This window comes from Triticum urartu, chromosome 3 (assembly GCF_003073215.2).
Source record: "Triticum urartu cultivar G1812 chromosome 3, Tu2.1, whole genome shotgun sequence".
Taxonomy (NCBI): Eukaryota; Viridiplantae; Streptophyta; class Magnoliopsida; order Poales; family Poaceae; genus Triticum; species Triticum urartu.
Genome location: NC_053024.1, coordinates 5737935 through 5756053, shown reverse-complemented (window position 1 = coordinate 5756053; position 18119 = coordinate 5737935). Strand labels below are relative to the sequence as shown.

Here is an 18119-nt window from a genome sequence, read left to right as displayed (position 1 = left end):
TCCTGTGTATGATCTTGTCGCCACCATGGTTGACGATGCGTACTAGCATGCCGCATAGTATCTCCTTCCATGCACGTCAGGGGAGCATGGGACGCGTTGTCTCCGGGATCGGCTCTACCAAGGCGTAGTGTACATGTTGAAGTCTCACAAGCGGTAAGTAAAGTCCACCTAGGTGGCATAGTCTGGGTAGATCATAGGAGATCCATAATAGACCTCAATGTAGTACATTAGATAGTCAAGGTCATAACGTGTGGTAGAAGAGGTTTTGCTGGAGCTCATAATCTACAAGGTACCAGGCAACGAGGTCAGTGGTGACGCTACAAACGTAGTCGATGTCACAGTCTGATATGGGGTGATGAAGACAGTGAAGGCGAAGTTGGTGAATACATAGATTGATGATGATAGTAGCAATGAAGATGAAGTCAATGTTGAAGACCTGGGCGATGTAGATGATGATGTCTGTGAAGATGAAGCTCATGGTGAAGAGGTAAGCACTATAGATGACGAAGCTGGCGAAGGTCTTGGTGCCTCTGATCCAATCCGATGGTATGAGGATCCCCATGGTCGGCGCTAGCTGTTAAGGGTGTTTCGGAAGTTCCTAAAAACAGTACAATAGTCACACATTGATTTGTTTGATAGGGGGGAGCATAAGTTTTTTTTGAGGGAGCCGCGCAGCATTTTATTTCATACAACTATAAGGTACACGAGTACAATAGAGAGCACACCCACGCGGAACCCATCGGGAAAGCTCCAAAAAGAACACCTGTCCAGGCACAACAACATAAAGAACCCTAAAGAAAAAACAATAAGCAAACAAGTCCCTGGAATCTTCTGTGTCGTATACACCATTGCCCATCGCCTGCTGCAGTCGCCGCCAGGACGCCGACCGGAGGAGACAAGACGCCGCGAAGCCCAAATCCAGATGCGTCTTCTCGCACCATGGCTTTGTGAACCGATTGAGTGCTCCGCCGCGAACGACGAAGACTTTGTCCCTGTGGCTCGTCGGCCGTGGTCATCCCCGAAACGCCGCTGGATCCAGATCCTCCGCACCCCACCGACCACATCAAGGAGAGCCGGCCGGATCTGCCTCCCAACAACCCTGCGGTGAAGCAGCCGTTCACCTGTAGAGCACCAACGCTGCTACCCCTGAAAGAAGCAGCAGCCGCCGGCCACATCCTGTACAAATCCTCCTAGGAACTCTGGAGCCGCCGGGCAAAAATACGTCAGAGAAGGAGCGGACCGGGAAGAACAAAAGTCCACGCCGATGGTGCCACCGCCGCCTGGAAAACGAACGCGCCCGCCCAACTCCAACCAAGGAAACCAGGCGCCGCGAGACGCATCTCCCAGATCCGTGACCGACGCCCTGGAAAACCGATGGGCCGGACGGAGATCTGAAGAGAACTTATTGACCGCCATCGTCGTCTCCACGAGAGCAGAACAGAGGGACGGCCATACCCAAACTACATAAACTACAACTAGTCTACTGCTTATTATAATAAAACAAGGCATACCGTCGATCATTCGAGGATCAAGCAATCACACGAGCACGACAGATTTGTTAACGAGGTTCACCGATATGGCTATATCCCCGGGGCTTGACTACGGACGCTCCTCCCCGTGACACCGTCACAATACCGCACCTGGTCGTCCTGGACACGGACACATGCCGCCGGCTTCCCCTGCGTTCCAGTGCTATTATGTTGGCATAGGTTACATCGTGTGTCTACCCCCGCTATATAAGAGAGGCCTAGGATACAAGTGTCCTAATAAGACACGACTCCACGTCCTATGTAAACACAATACAACTCATAATCCAACTGTAACCTACCTTGTACATTATATTCGACACAACTCAAACAAACTCCACCTTGGCGAATATTCTCCACCACCCTAGATTTGTCCATGCGTCAAACTTCCATGTACATTAGACTTGAGCTTATCCCATGAGTACTGCTGCTACTTCAAAGACTCCATATGACTCCACCTGCAACTTGTAGTCCCTTCTTTTCTTGACCACTGTCAACACTCGAGCAAAATTAAGTTCCTCTTTACTCTAGTGTATGCTCCCAACTTCCAGAGCTTCGTTCAACGCATCACACACTGATCACTAACCTGCGTGAAAATGAACAACTCACATATTGGGTGTCAAACATAAGTGTTACCTGAACTCAACATCACCGCTCCTTTCTCGACCGCCTGTCTGAAACTTGAAGGAATTTCACTGTTGCTTGTAGTCATCCCGAGTCAAATTCACAGTTGTCTCACCACATGTATGACCACCAGAGCCCTGGCCCGTCTCCATGTCCCGTGCATACCGCACGCCTCGCCGCTATTACCGCGTCGAGCCTCTGCTGTCTCGGTCGAGTCTCAAGGGTCGTGAACCCACACCACTCAACCCCCACTGCAGAGTACCACCAATCATCATAGACCGATGACGAGTTTCACGCCTCCATCAGACCACTGGGCTCCAGTCCGAATTACGTGTCACTCGCTTTTCCCAGCTGAATAGGCTTCGATTCTCTGGATCCTTACACCGTAGCCCCTCAATCCAGGTCCACCTTCAACATGACTCCATGGTAGATGATCAGTCCACCCTCGCGCCCCGTCGGTTCCAAACTCCGGGGTGTACATCACCTTGAATCAACCCCGCGCCATAGTCTTGTCGAAGCCACACAAGCCATCGGGCCTGCGCCACGTGTTTCCACGCCCAGAAGTCGGTCACCATCAGCATCACGCTCCTATGTCGTCATCGCCGACCCCACCACCATCTTCTATACCAACCGACTTGCGTCGATCCGTCAGACTGTTCAAGTCTGACCCAGCCGAACTTATTCGACTACATGACACGCTCCAGGCTCGCAAATCATCTTCCTCGAATTTCCATCCATCACATGATAATTCCATCACCGCTGACATCACTTCCCGCAATGCCTCAAGCATCCTTGTCGCGCCAACAATCTTTCACACATGCCTGCCATAACCAAGGTTTCCAGTTCCGTTGAATTTCTTCACCTCAAACCCGATGCCCGATGGCGTCATGATTCTTCATAGGCTGACCCTATGAAAAATTAACTGAGCTTCCACAGCAATGCTCCAAGTACACAAGCAAAACCTGATGAGGTACACCCCTATGTACTAATAGCAAAATCCAACCAAAAAACCTTCGATCTTCACGTGGTGTAGCTCCTTGGCAGTAAGCCCAGATGCTGGCTAATTGCCTTGTCCAAGCACTTGCCAATTCCAATGGATGCACATATCCCTTGATGGATTTCTTTCGCCAATTGACTTGATCTGCCTGTCTGTGTCACGTTAGGACTCGGTCCTGTTTTTGTCTTCAAACAAATCTCGTATACGTTGATTCCGGCGGCAACACGCCTCAGCTCCACACGTGCTTCCAGGCCCACATGGCCACTACACGCTGTGACTCGTGGGCCGGCCCTAGTAGCTCTGTCAATCATATCTCGCCAATCGCCGCGTACTCGCCGAGACCTCCGAACTGCACACGCGAAGCGATCTGATCTACAGATCCATCTGACCGATAACCCATATAACCACACGCCGCTCGCCAATGCTTCCGATTACTTTCTTCGATCTGACGACGTCTCCCGATCGCTTCCATCGGCTGCCTATCCTTCGACGGATTCACGCCGACGATGATCACGACATCGAATCTTCCTTCTCTAGATCAACAATCCAGCAACCTTCAAATAACCTAGCTCTGATACCACTTGTTAGAATAAAACGAGACATACCGTCGATCATCCAAGGATCAAGCAATCACACGAGCATGACACCAAGATTTGTTAACGAGGTTCACCGATATGGCTACATCCCCGGGGCTTGACTACGGGCGCTCCTCCCCGTGACACCGTCACAATACCGCACCCGGTCGCCCTAGACACCGGCAAAGGTCGTCGGCTTCCCCTGCGTTCTGGTGCTATTATGTTGGCATAGGTTACATCGTGTGTCTACCCCCGCTATATAAGAGAGGCCTAGGATACAAGTGTCCTAATAGGACACGACTCCACATCCTATGTAAACACAATACAACTCATAGTCCAACTGTAACCTACCTTGTACACTATATTTGACACAACTCCAACATATACAACCGCACGGCGGATCCGACGACTCCACTCCCACCGACGAGCATAAATCCCTCGGGAAAGCAGAGCCGCCGGAGCCGGCGCCGGAAAACCAGTCGCCCCTCTAGTCGCCCTTTTCTGTGGAGAGAAGAGAGAGAAGGGAGCGAAGGAGACCGCTGCTTGTGGAGATGCTCCTTCGGTTGTTGAGACCGGGGGGCATAACTTCAAGTTACAGGATGGACACGGGCACATGTTTTACCTAGGTATGGGGCCTCGATAAGCGAGTAACAACCCTACTCCTACTTATATTTGACTAGCAAAAGGGCTCGTGCGTTGCAACGGAAAAAAAATCATAATCTCCAATAGTCATGACCACATTTTGCTGCATCACCAACATACACTATCACTCTCAATTTCATGAAATCTTGAACATTTTTTAAACTCGTGCACATATTTGAAATCATGAACGTTTTTCAAATTCGTGAACACTTTTACAAATTTTCAAACATTCTAAAATTAAGAACATTTTTTGAGTTCATCAACATTTTATACTATTTGCAAACAAAATTTTAAAATTGTGAACATTTTTTTAAACAGTTTTCTTGAATCGGCGAACAATTCTAGAATCAACGAACATATTTCTAGAAATTGGTAGAACGTTTCTGAAATTCATGAACAGTTTTTGGTTTAATGAATATTTTCTGAATTGCATGATCATTTTTGAATCAGCGAACATTTTGCGAATGAATGAACTATTTTGTAAGTCATGAACAGTTTTTCAATTTTTAGAATATTTTTAATTCGTGAAAATTTTTTGAATTGGGAAATTTTATTCAATTTCATTAACATTTTTAATACATGAACTTTTTAAAAATCATGAATATTTTTCGATTTCAAAATTTTGATTTTTTTTAGAATATGCGAACATTTTCTGAATTCACAACCATTTATGAATTATTTAAAAGTTATCATTTTTTACTTTTGAAACTTTTTTGAAGTCCCAAACTATTTAAAGTACAAAAAAATAAAGACAGAAAAGGAAACCAAAAATAAAAGACGAAATTTTAGAAATAGGTTGCCCGGACATGGGCCGGGGCAAACGGGCGCGTTATCTTCTCCCAGCGCGCAGAGGGCAGTATAGGAGATCTCTACTGCATGGGCCGGCCCAAGCTGGGGATTCCCCCGTGTGAAACGTTTTTTATCACTTATAGATGGCACCCCTCAAAATAAACTTATAGATAGCGTCGGTGGGTAATATTTTACAACTTTAAGGGAAATTTCAGTGACGTACCCCTTTATTATTAGGTATAGATATAGATATAGATTATACCACATATGGTTTAAAACGCAGGATTACAAAGATATGTACGGGGAGTTGGATGTCAATTCACCCAGTTTGGAGGTGGACTATCAGGGCGAGATGTCAAGATGAGATCTACTTGACAGCTAACGTATTAACCTAGGATTTTAGGAGATGTTGGATATGTCCTTATCTTGGTCAGGTACCTCTATATAGAGGTCCTGCTTCGTGACTGACATTCCTTCATCTTGAGCAACTTGCCTCGCATGTTGAGGACTCCTCCATCTTTGGTAGTCGTGTGACTCCCTTCAAATGAAAGCAAGGGTACACGTTTAAGGGAGTCAGTCGCCCAGGCACGGCCCCTCAATACCATTCATACACAACACGACCCAAAATACATGATGCACGACATGGGAATATGACGAAATCCCCCCCCCAAACACAAATCCATAGAGTATTCCAATGTTTGAAAGGATTTGTGATTACTGAAACCTTCAAGGCCATCTTACCTCTATGAAATAGTAGGTGCTAGCACAATCTTTTCCCTACAAGAAATTGTTGTAAGAAGGGAAAAAAAGGTTAAAGAGATGAAAATGCTAGCAAATTGGTCAGGTTTGAGTCTACCAACATGTGAGTTTCTAGATGATCCAGAGTGTGAAACTTACAGTAATAGGGAAATTTAACTTACTTTATAGAATGACTCTTCAGATGTATGAGATAGGTATACATCTTCCATGCATAGTTTTGGATTTTGGGTATATCCAAAGACCGAACGATTATTCTCTTAGTAATGATCGGGTTGCTTAACAATACAATAAGTTGTGTTTAGCAACTAAAAAATAAAGTTGTGTTTACAGGACGTTGTTACCCATTTGGACCCAATGAATTGTCATCGCATAACACATATCATGACTCTTTGGATGAAATATCTGATTTGCCACAAATAGAGCAATGGATAATGAAGATGATTTGACAGCATGCTGAATATTATCAAAATGTATAGTTCTAAAACAAATGACGATTGGCATAATTAAATCATAGGGCATCAATGTAAGTGTATCAAATGAAACAACCGGTAATGAGTGATACAACTTTTGGGTTCCTTGTAAACTTAAGCATTTGTCAGGCCGGTCAGGGTTTTCGGCTGTCTTGGCCTAACATTTAGAATACATGACCAAGCCCAGGCCGGAGCCCAGAAAGCCCGACCTGAAAACCTGAAAAATAAAAGCCAAAGCCGAGCCCAAATCTTCTTGTGTCTCTCATCTGGCAGCCTTCCAACCTGGGACCTCCTATTTGCCGCATTCTATGACAGACGGGCGGGGCTTCGCACCTGGCAGTGTCCGCCTGGGCTGGCCCACGCAGGAGAATCCAGCGGCGTAAAAAACATTATATAATGCGGCGCATTAGCCAGGTTTCAAACTCGCGATCCGCCTCTAGTAGACACAAGGTACCTACCTGGTGGAGCTGGTTAACTATCGTGATGAATATGCAACGCGAATTCTTTAGAACAAACTATATCAACAGTTCTAAATATTTTTCTTTTTTAAAACATTTCATGAAAATTCTGAATACTTTTAAAAATTCTGAACAAAATCTTAAATACCAAGAAAAAGTTTTGGAATTTTTTTGATCAAACTTCAAAAATTGAAAGAATGTATGAATTTGTGAACAAATTTTAAAAAATAGGGACATTTATTAAATTCCAAATTTTTTTTGACAAACACTAGCAAGTTTTAAATATGTGACAATTTATGAATATGTGAAGAAATTAAAAAATGGAAATTTTATTGAATTTGTGAACAAATTTTGAAAGAGCGGATGATTTTTTTTAAACATAAACATGTTTTGGGAAAAGGGACTTTTTTGCATGTGTGAACAACTTTGAAACTATGAACAAAATTAGGAAAAAGCAAACATTATTTGAAATTTGCGAACATTTTTTAATTTGTGAACAAAATTTGGAAACAAGAACATTTTTGTGAACCTTTTGAAAAATCAACAACATTTTTTAATTTGTGAACAAAGGTAATAACAAGAACATTTTTTGGATTTTCGAAAAAATTGAAATTGTGAAAAGAAAACAAAGTAAAATAAAAACCAGAAGGAATGAATTAGAAAATAAATAGAACAAATGAAGTAAGTAAACAAAAAAGGGAAAATGAACAAAAAAGAAACGGGAAAAAAAGAAAAAGAAAAAACTAAAAAAAATGTTGATGGGTTCCTAAAACTAATTATGGGTTTCTGACCAGCACGAATTCTTTAGAACTAATTATATCGGAAATTCCAAATATTTTCCCCTTTTCAAACATTTCAGGAAAATTCTAAATACCTTTTAAAAAAATTGAGTTTTTTTTAAAACCACGAACAAGTTTTTGAAATATTATTACCAAAATAAAAAACGGGAGAAATGTACAAATTTTAGATTTTTTTTCTCAAAAAACAGGAACATTTATTAAATTCTGAACATTTTTTGACAAATACCAACTAGTTTTAATGATGTGAAAAATTTTTGAATCTGTGAACATATTTAGAAATGGAAACTTTAATGAATTTGTGTCCAAAAGATTATTGTTTTCTGAAAAACATGAACATTTTTTGAAAAAGGCACATGTTTTACATGTGTGAACAAATTTCAAAACTATGACAAAAATTAGGAAAAACGAACATTAATTGAAATTTACGATTTTATTTTGAATTTTGAACTAAATTTGAAAATAAGAACTTTTTTAAAGGAGAACACTTTTCCAAATATACGAGCATTTTTTAAAAATCAACAATATTTTTTAAATTTGTGAACATAAATTAACAAAAGAAGCATTTTTTGAATTTTCGAAAAAATCAAAAACTTAAAAACAAAAAAGAAATAATAAAACCAGAAGAAAAAACAATTAGAAAGAAATACTAGAAAGAAATGAAATAATTAAACAAAAAAAGGAAAAGAATAAACTGGAAAAACGAAAAAGAAAGGAAAAATGAAAAAAGAAACAGAATAACTAAAAAGAAAACAATCAGTGAAAACCACGGTTCAGGAACCTTGTAGAATGCTCCCAAAACCGGCCAGGAACCATCTAGGAGGTGTTTGGTTCAAAAATGGTAACGCAAACATAATCATAATGGGGTCACGGCGTCACTGTAAACGGTATCAGCAAATCTATAAACATGTTTGGTTCAACTTCAAAACTGAACTGTAATCAGCGTATGGTCAGCTGATGTGTAGTCCCGAACTGAAACAGTGAGACTACCACATAAAACCATAGCAGTAGATTCACATACCGATCAAAAATTTAGCAAGAAAATTAAAGAATGAACCAAAGAGAAGAACAAAAATTGCATTTGCATCATGGCGGCGCGGATCCACGCTAGAGCCGTCACCTGGTTTTCCACAACAGCAAACATTAGCGTTTCTTCACGGCTTGGAGAAAGACGCACGAGGATTATGAGGGCAACATGGAGATCCGCCGTTGGGAGCCGCCGCCGCGGGAGATAACAGGGGCTGCAACACAAATCCATGGCTGAGGGGGTCGTGGAAGGAGCGAAGCCATCGGGAGAGAAGACCAGAGCAGAGCGAGATCGTTAACAAATTACGGTTGGGGGGGGGGGGGGGGGGGATGGGCTGTGTCTTGCGGCGGGATTTGTATACACGGTATCCATTTACGGGCCTGATCAACCAAACAAGTTTAATTGTAATAGGTTGCAGTGTAGTCAGATGACGGGCAAAAATATTCTTAACCAAACACCTCCTAGAGGGTTCCCCAAACCGGATATAGCGCTTGCATTATGTCGTAATTGAGTCGGCCCATCTCGGTCGCTCGCCTCTATGCGAATCAGCGACAGTTTGAAGCAACGAGCGTCCGTTAGGCAATTCCTTCCAACCCAACACCCACACAGCCGAACCTTATCTTCTCCTCATCGTTATCCTTCAGCCCCATCTGCCACCGCCCAACCCCTCGAAATCCCGGAGCCAAGTTCTATGTGGACGTCCAAAGTTTCCATCTTAAACCCTATTACTTCGTCGGAGAGTGTTATGTTTCTATACGAATTACATCAAGTTTTCCCCTTAATGATCTCAAATGTTTAGCGCACACTATAGGTGTCATATAATGAATACCTGCCAAGTTTCATCCTTTTCTGAGCTCATTTGGACGTTATTTTGAATCCAAGAGCTTTTTGCCATTTTTACTGCCTAGATTACCATGTCACTACAAAATCTCGGCTATTTTACAATGTTTTACTTGTGTCACATAAAACCGTTCTTTGTCACGGAAAATGCCCTGATGACGTTTTCCGGCCGTCATCCCCGTGTCACTGAAGCACCGTCATAAAAAAAGCTTGACGATATGACTTCCTCCGTCACGCAAGATTGTGTCTTAGGTGATGAACCCAAAATTGTCATTGATGGCCGTTTACGGTGATGGTCTAGAATGACACCTATGGTAGGCCAATCCGTCGCCTAAGATAGTTTTTGGTCACAATAATCCGTCTATAATGATCGGTCTGCGGGTTTGACCGATCAAATATTTTGATAAGTGGGACCAGCAGTTGCTGACGTGACTGCCTTCATGTGGATCCGCCTTGGGTTTTATCATCGACGGTCCCGTCTGAATAAGCCAGGCATCAGTTTTGACCGGTCAACTCTACTAATATATGGACCTAGAAGATGCTGACATGGCTGCTTACATGTGGAACCAGACATAGTTTTTTCTGTCATGATGTGTCGCTTCATCGGATAAAGATTCTGGCATGTGGGCCTATTATAGTGCTGACGTGGATGATGGCAAGCGGGTCCATACGTGGGTGTCGTGGCTTCTTACATGTGGGTCCATATGCTTGTGATGGTGTGCATAACCTCCACAGTATTTAGGCGCGGTCAATTTGTATTATATTGCAATTGGCGGGAACATTTGATACAAAATTGATTTGAATTCTAATGCAAATTTTCAGCCCTCACAGAACTGGCTACATCGCAAACATAATAATTGTCTCCCAAACTATCTGAGATTTTACAGTAGACAACCATAGCACAAAGTGATTTTAAAAAACACATATTTATTAAACCTAGAATAGTCTAAAATTTGGACATGACATTTGAATGGTGTGTATTAAACATAGAAAAATTTCAATGGGGAAATGATGTCACAAAATTAAGTTATATATGGAAATCGAAGATTTCCGTTCAAAACCTTGATATTTCGTCGAGGAGTGTTCAGTTTGTAGGCGGAGTGCATTAGGTTTTCCTCCTAGCGGGCTCAAATTTGTACCACACTTTATAGCGGTCAAGTGATGACACCATGCCAAATTTCATCCTTTCCATAGTTTTGGATTTTGGGTATATCCAAGGACCGAACTGATTATTCTCTTATTAATGATGGGGTTGATAAACTATACAATAAGTTGGGTTTACCAACTAAAAAATAAAATTGTGTTTACAGGACATGTTTACCCGTTTGGACCGAATGAATTGTCATTGTATAACACATATCACTAACTCTTTGGATGAAATAGCTTATTTGCCACATAGAGCACCGGATAATGAAGAAGATTTGACACCATGCTGAATATTAGCGAAAATCATAGTTCTAAAACAAATGACCATTGGCATAATTCAACCATAGGGCATCAATGTGACCGTATCAAATGAAACAACCGGTAATGAGTAATACCACTTTTGGGTTCATTGTAAACTTTAGCATTTGCCAGGCCGGGCTGGGTTTCGGCTGTCTTGCCTAACATTTAGAATAATGCACCGAGCCCAGCCCAGAGCTCTGAAAGGTACTCTTGTAAGCCCAAAGTAGGCCCAAAAGAAGCCCCAAGCCTGACATGAATGCATGTTTTCATTATTACTTATGGCTGAAGCCCGACCTAAAAACTTGAAAAATAGAAGCCCAAGCCCAGCCCAAATCTTCTTGTGTCTCCCGTCTAGCAGCATTCAAACCCGGGACCTCCTATCTGCTGCATTCTACGACAGACTAGCGGTGCTTCGGATAGGGCAGTCTCCACATGGGCCAGCTGAAACAGGAGAAATCAGCGGTATAACGATCGCGATGAATATGCAGTGCGAATTCTTTAGATCTAACTACATCGGCATTACAAATATTTTCCCTCTTTCAAACATTTCAGGAAAATTCTAAATACATTCTTAAAGTTTTGAACAAAATTTTATAAACCATGAACAAGTTTTGCCAAAATTATGACCAAAGTTTAAAAATGGGAAGAATATATGAATTTGTGAACAACTTTTGAAAAGCAGGAACATCTATTAAATTCTGAACAATATTTGACAAAGACCAACAAGTTTTAAAGATATGAACAACTTTTGAATCTGTGAACACATTTAGAAATGGGAACTTTATTGAATTTGTGAATCAACTTTTGGAAACTTATTATTTTTTGAAAAGGGGACATTTTTTACATCTGTGAACAAATTTTGAAACTATGAGAAAAGTTAGCAAAAAGCGAACTTTTTTGAATTTTCGAAATAAATTTTAAAATAAGAACATTTTTGAACTTATGAACATTTTTTAAAGGAGGATACTTTTTCAAAATGTGCGGACATTTTTTAGAAACTAGCAACATTTTTTAATTTGTGAACAAAAATAATAACAGAAACGTGTTTCAAATTTTCGGAAAAAATGAAATTCTGAAAAACAAGAAAGAAACAATAAAAACCAGTAGAAAAAGGAATTCTAAAAGTGATAGAAAAAAATGGAATAATAAAAAAACGACAAAAGAAAAAAATACTACTATTAGAAAGGAAAAATGGAACAATAAAAAAAACGGCCAGGAACGTTCTAGAAGGTTCCCAAAACCGGATACTGTTGCGCGTGCGTTACCTCGTCTCGTAATTAGGCCGGCCCATCCCGGTCGCTCGCCTCTGTGCGAATCAGCGACACAAGTTGACGCAACGAGCGCCCACACAGCCGAACCTTATCTTCTCACCACCGCGCCTGAGCCTGCCGCACTCCCAAAGCTCAGCCTGCCGCCGCTCGTGCTGCAAGGCCAGGCGTCGGCGCTGCTCGCCGCCCACAAAGATCTTGCAAGACCACGGCCGAGGTCTTGCCCTCTCCTACGCGGTAGAGAGCAACCACGGACGGACGAGCCGTAGCCAGCCATGGCCGTCGCCTGCCGTTTCGCCGCGCCGCTGGGCCTCGCGCCGCTGCCTCGCGGCCGCGCCGTCGCCAAGGGCATCGCTTTCTCTGTTGGCTCTGCCAAGGCTGTCCCACGGGGCGTCGCGATGAAGGCGGCAAACGGGACGCCCGGCGGCGAGGAGACGCCGGAGACCGTCGGCCCCCTCTGCTGCACTGGCGTAGGTACTTGGCGCCTGCTAGTTCTGTTAGTACGAAAGCCGACACTGTACCGGTGCTTGACACGAATATAATTTCTTTTGTACTGAAAGAATCATTCTCTGTTCTCGTCAAAAACTGAAAATTTATGATTTAGATATATGCGCAGAAAATTATCTCTCTGACTTATCATGTTGTGGCCTTCTGCTAATTCTGAAGAATATCTTATGTGTTGCATTTTTAGTATAATTGTTTCTCTTCTTCAAATTATCATGTTGGGAGTAGTTTGTTACTGTGATCTTTACTGGCTGAGAATTTCCAACTAGGGAACTGTAACCCCTATGCCATATAATTTTTTTAACAATACAACGAGATTGCAAGCTTATTATTTTGTTGGCCATGGTGCCAAACAAAGTCATAGTTTTTGTAGTACATCCCACAATAAGTGACTCAACTTTACACTAACTTTGTACTAAAGTTAGTACAAAGTTGAGTCACTTATTTTAGGACGGAGGGAGTAGTTCCTAAGCCCTAGATGTAGAGTTTCTGCCAAACTAGACTCAACCGTGCACTTGAGCTTATTGTTTGTTCACACATGTTGTGATCCCTTTTTATTCTACCACCCTTTTTGGTTACAGATATATAATTAATGACCTTGTTTCAGTTGCAAAACCAATCTCATTTCGGACTTGTTTCCTTATTTCTAAGGAAGGCAGATTATCAAGAGAGCAGAGGAGGTTTTTCTTTCAACACAAGTAAAAGGTAAAAGTTTTAGATCTTGAATGTTTGTTGTTTCTGGACTGATGTTTTTACTGATTTATGCGTACATGATGTACCATCTTCACACCAGAAACTTCCGGTCCCCACTCTGACAAGGATCTAAAGAGAAATATGAACTTGCTGCAGCAACTTGGTATACTTCCTTGTGGTGCTACGGCATGGTTGAGTTTTGCACAATCAGCACAGTCTAGTGAAGGAGCAAAGTTAAATATGGTTTACGAGGTTGGCGAGCTGTTTGAGCTGGGAATTCAGCTTTCGTATCTGCTCATACTACTTGGTCTGCTTGGAACTGGTACATTTTATGTCATCCGCCAGGTTCTTGTCCGCAGGGAGCTTGATCTTTCTGCGAAAGACTTGCAGGTAAGCATCCTGCTAACATTTCTACATGCATTCATACTACTATGGGTCAGTATTATATTGCAAAACCTGCATCAACATAGTTCCCCTGATATCTGGGGATTGAGTGGGCCCACAGTCGACCAGCGATCTTGGTTCTTGCTGGGAGATGCTTGTCATTGATCACAAGGGGTAGAGGGATGAGAGAAAGAGAGAGCAGGTAGTTAACCTTAATTGCTGCTGGCATCACTTCCAGTTTTGCTACTGCTCCCACTTCCCATCAGTGATGCCTCTTGGGCCTCAGCAGGCTTGGTGCTATCGATTGCTGAGCGATAGATACAAGAGGGTGCAGGAAGTAACACAGGTTGCAATCTGGATTTTTATTATTTTAGTTATTTAGCTTTACGAATAACTACCTTATATTGTCAATTTGTCATCGAGCAAGATTATTCCCCCCCTCCCCCCCTCCTGCCTTTAACACACTTACCCAACCCACACCCCGCTGAAGACTCTGTTCTTCAGAACGGGCAACATGAGTTCCTAATAACACCACACTGGAATTACTGAATACTCTCAAGTATTAAACTTCAGTTTAATGTAGATAATAAACAATGGCAACACCGATTGTGATGTAACATCACATTTTACTACTGTCTTATGTTAAATATTTGACTACATTTGCAGTACTGTGATGAATTTGTTTGGTTCCATAGTTCTGTTAGGCAAGTGCAATATCTAGGCGAGTGACATGCGGGCATGTATACATATTTTTCAAAGAAATTTGTACTGTTCTGAAATTATTCAACAAAAAGGTAAATTCTTCTCATTTAAAAAATAGTTAGTTTCATTTCTCCTTGATTATGGGAGTTGTTGTCGATGACCTGGCTGACATCTCAGCTCTCTCTACCAAAGGAACTTCCTAACATGGGAGCTTGCCTGCAGTGTTTGTTCTCGGGATTTTACGTTATGCAGTATGACTGCTTCTTATGGTTTCCTCAAGCTGAAGTTATTTTTTTATGACCATTGGGTTTGTATAGACTTTTATGTGCCACATGATTGGATTTATTTTGTTACTTCGATGGAATGTATGGGCATTCCACTAGTCTTCTAAAAAAATGGTCTTGAAGTCTGGACATCCTTTTCTTCTGGTCAATCTTTCCAATTTTTTGTTTCTGATCTGAGAAAGAACTTGGTTAGCTCTGTTTTGTTGTACATATTCATTACATGTGCAAATTCTCATATCATGGTAGAACATGTTGTTTTTATACAAGTTCTTTACTGATGTTGCTCACTTCATAATGAACACTGTATTCGCACGCTACGTCAACCATACTTAATTATCTTAATTACAGGAACAAGTGAGAAGTGGTGAGGGAAGCGCTACAGAACTTTTTGAGCTTGGAGCAGTCATGCTCCGGAGAAAGTTTTACCCTGCAGCTATCAAATATCTACAGCAAGCAATCCAAAAATGGGATAGAGATGAGCAAGATCTTGCACAGGTTAGATATCCAGAAGAACTAGCTATTTATTTTCTGCATTCTAAAATCTGACATCAGGAAATTTATCTTTTACAAATGCAATGATATCATGCATTGATACTGCTAGCCTACATAATATGTGCTGTTCTTAGAAAGAGTGATGCTGGTAATTTGGTATCATGCTCACGTAGAAACCTTTTCCCTTCTTTTAACAGAAGGTGCAGTTTGCTGTTTAAGAACTACTCCCTCCGTTCCTAAATATAATTCCTTTTGGAGATTTCAATATAGACTACATACAGAGCAAATTGAATGAATCTGCACTAAAAAATGCGTCTATATACATCCGTATGTAGTCCCTATTGAAATCTCTAAAAGGTCTTATATTTAGGGTCATGCTATTCGTCACTCTGGGTGAGAAATAGTTATTCTTCACCCCCTCTATTTTACCATCAATGCACCATAATTTTACGTTTCGTAACTTTTGTCTTATTTCCGACGCAAAAAGGGACTGTAAGAAAATATATAATTGCCGTAAAAAATAATTTATGTTATGTAAAATTACAAACGTAAAAACATAGTCTAAAATACACATAAACTACAAATTTTCTTGTCTTATAACCTATATTTTTATTTTCTTATGTTAAATTTTACGTAGTGAATCCGTAGGAATGTAACTATTTGAATTCGAAACGTAATTTAATTATGAAATGATCGTAAGGTTACCTCGGGTGAAGAATAACTTATTCTGCACCCTGGGTGATGAATAGTAACACTATTCACCTAGGTTCCCAGGCACCTAGGCGTGTTATGGCAAGTACTATTCATTAATGCATGGTGTACAATTGACAAAATAATGACCTTCCATGTTTTGTTTGCATGTACTAGTATCCTAAATAGTCATTATTGTTTTTCATAACAAAAATAGTTTGAACATATATACTTGGGTACGTATATACTCGAGATACCCACGTGTATATGTTATTAGACCGACATACTAGTTAGTGGGTATTATACCTGACGCAAATTTGTATGCATTGATGTTATACCTAATGAAAATATGCCCATAAATATCATACATTTTAATAAGTACGTGTTCATGTTATACCCAATGAAAATATGCCCATAAATATCATACATTTTAATAAGTACGTGTTGATGTTATACCCAATGAAAATATACACAAAAACATACCTCGATGCGAATATACAAATAAATATATACGTATATACAAATAAATATACATACCTCGATGTGAATTTTTCTTGTATATTACCATGTCACACATTTTATAAGCGGTATATGTACCCGAGATACCCACGTGTATATTTTTTAAACCGCGATGGCAATTAATGGGAATTATACCTAGTGAAAATATGTGCGTGTTGGTGTCATACCCAATGAAAATACATACGTGTTAGTGTTATACCCAATGAAAATATGTACGTATTGGTGTACGTGGTAAAAAAGTTGCATGGTATTTTTCTAATTAATTATTATGCACCTGTCATACATGGCAACGAGTATGCTAAATAATTAATTGCAATTTACTATTTTCATGAAGGAAAAATAATGACACGTATCAATTAGGCAACCTTTATTACTTTCCATAGAAGTAGCGTCATGCAAACAAATAGGAAAGTAATAATACGGGTATGCATGCAAAGCCTATACCTATTTTAATAGTGAGATCAAGTATGATCCAACGGCTTCTAGGTAAGGAGCCTGGACACCTAGGTGTCCCAAATGATTGTCCTATACGGCCACCCATGTCGAGAAGTGCATGGATGAACCCGGGTACATATGAACCCACTTTGGAAAACACATTTTGCAATGTCAAAAAATTCTGAAAAAGGGTGCGCACGGATATCTCCATATTCTATGTGTGTGCAAAAAGTTTCATAGAAAAACAACTTTTTTTGTAGCCTGTGCAAAAAAGACAAAATTTTGTGCCATGAAACGCTATTTAGAAGCAGTAAAATTTGTCTTTTTTACTGAGACAAAACAAAAATACTTTTTTACACAAAACTTTGTACCGTGAACATACCTTTGCCAACATGTATGCATAATTTTTTTAGAATTTTTTAACATTACAAAACGCGTAAAAAGTACATTTTTGAAAAACGGGTGCAGATCGTCCATGCTCCACCCATGTCCTGTCTCTTCTCTCTGAAATAGTCTTACCGTGATGACCAGGTGTACAATGCCCTGGGGGTGAGCTACAAGCGGGAGAACAAACTGGACAAGGCAATCAAGCAATTCGAGAAGGCCGTGGAGCTCCAACCAGGCTACGTGACGGCGTGGAACAACCTCGGCGACGCATATGAGCAGCAGAAGGACCTTGCGTCAGCGCTCAGGGCGTTCGAGGAGGTATTGCTCTTTGATCCGAACAACAAGGTGGCAAGGCCGCGCCGAGACGACCTCAAGTCGCGTGTGGGCATGTACAAGGGGGTGCCGGTGAAGACGACGGACAAGCGATAGCCGCCACAAGGGGGTGGACGGATTCGTGCCTCAGTTTTGAACAGTAGCATCTGTAAACATGATGAGAAGTTTGTATGTAGCATACTGGTGTCTGTCATACGTCTGCGCTGGCGGTTGTTGTAGAATGTTTGGATGTTAGCACAAAATGTAGAATTTTGCTTCCGAGATCCGCACCAAGTCCATAACAGTTGTTGCAACCTTACTCTTGCGCTTGCTAGTTTCTCTGAACACTGACAGAGGTATTGTTCTGTTTACAAACAGCATCCGTTTGGGCACATTTGCAGCAACGTAGACGACATGGTACCAGATCAATCAATTCTATCGATAACGTAGCAATTTCTGCACTACCAGTGTGGTCAAGTTTGCCCAATTTGTGTGTCCC

At 41.2% G+C, this 18119-nt stretch overlaps 1 protein-coding gene across 4 annotated transcripts; it reads left to right on the top strand.

The window, feature by feature from the left end:
• Positions 1-12255: 12255 nt before the first annotated feature.
• LOC125542302 (tetratricopeptide repeat domain-containing protein PYG7, chloroplastic) lies at positions 12256-17939 on the top strand. 4 transcript variants are annotated; one of them, XM_048705275.1, is made up of 5 exons: positions 12256-12688; positions 13382-13427; positions 13516-13805; positions 15134-15280; positions 17453-17939. In XM_048705275.1, the coding sequence occupies exons 1-5, from the start codon at positions 12494-12496 to the stop codon at positions 17735-17737; spliced, it is 963 nt and encodes a 320-aa protein (XP_048561232.1). In that variant the 5' UTR covers positions 12256-12493; the 3' UTR covers positions 17738-17939. The 4 variants fall into 4 exon arrangements, with proteins under 4 accessions (XP_048561232.1, XP_048561231.1, XP_048561233.1 ...); XM_048705274.1 differs by having other exon boundaries at positions 12256-12692; positions 13374-13427; XM_048705276.1 differs by having other exon boundaries at positions 12452-12692; positions 13378-13427.
• Positions 17940-18119: the final 180 nt, after the last annotated feature.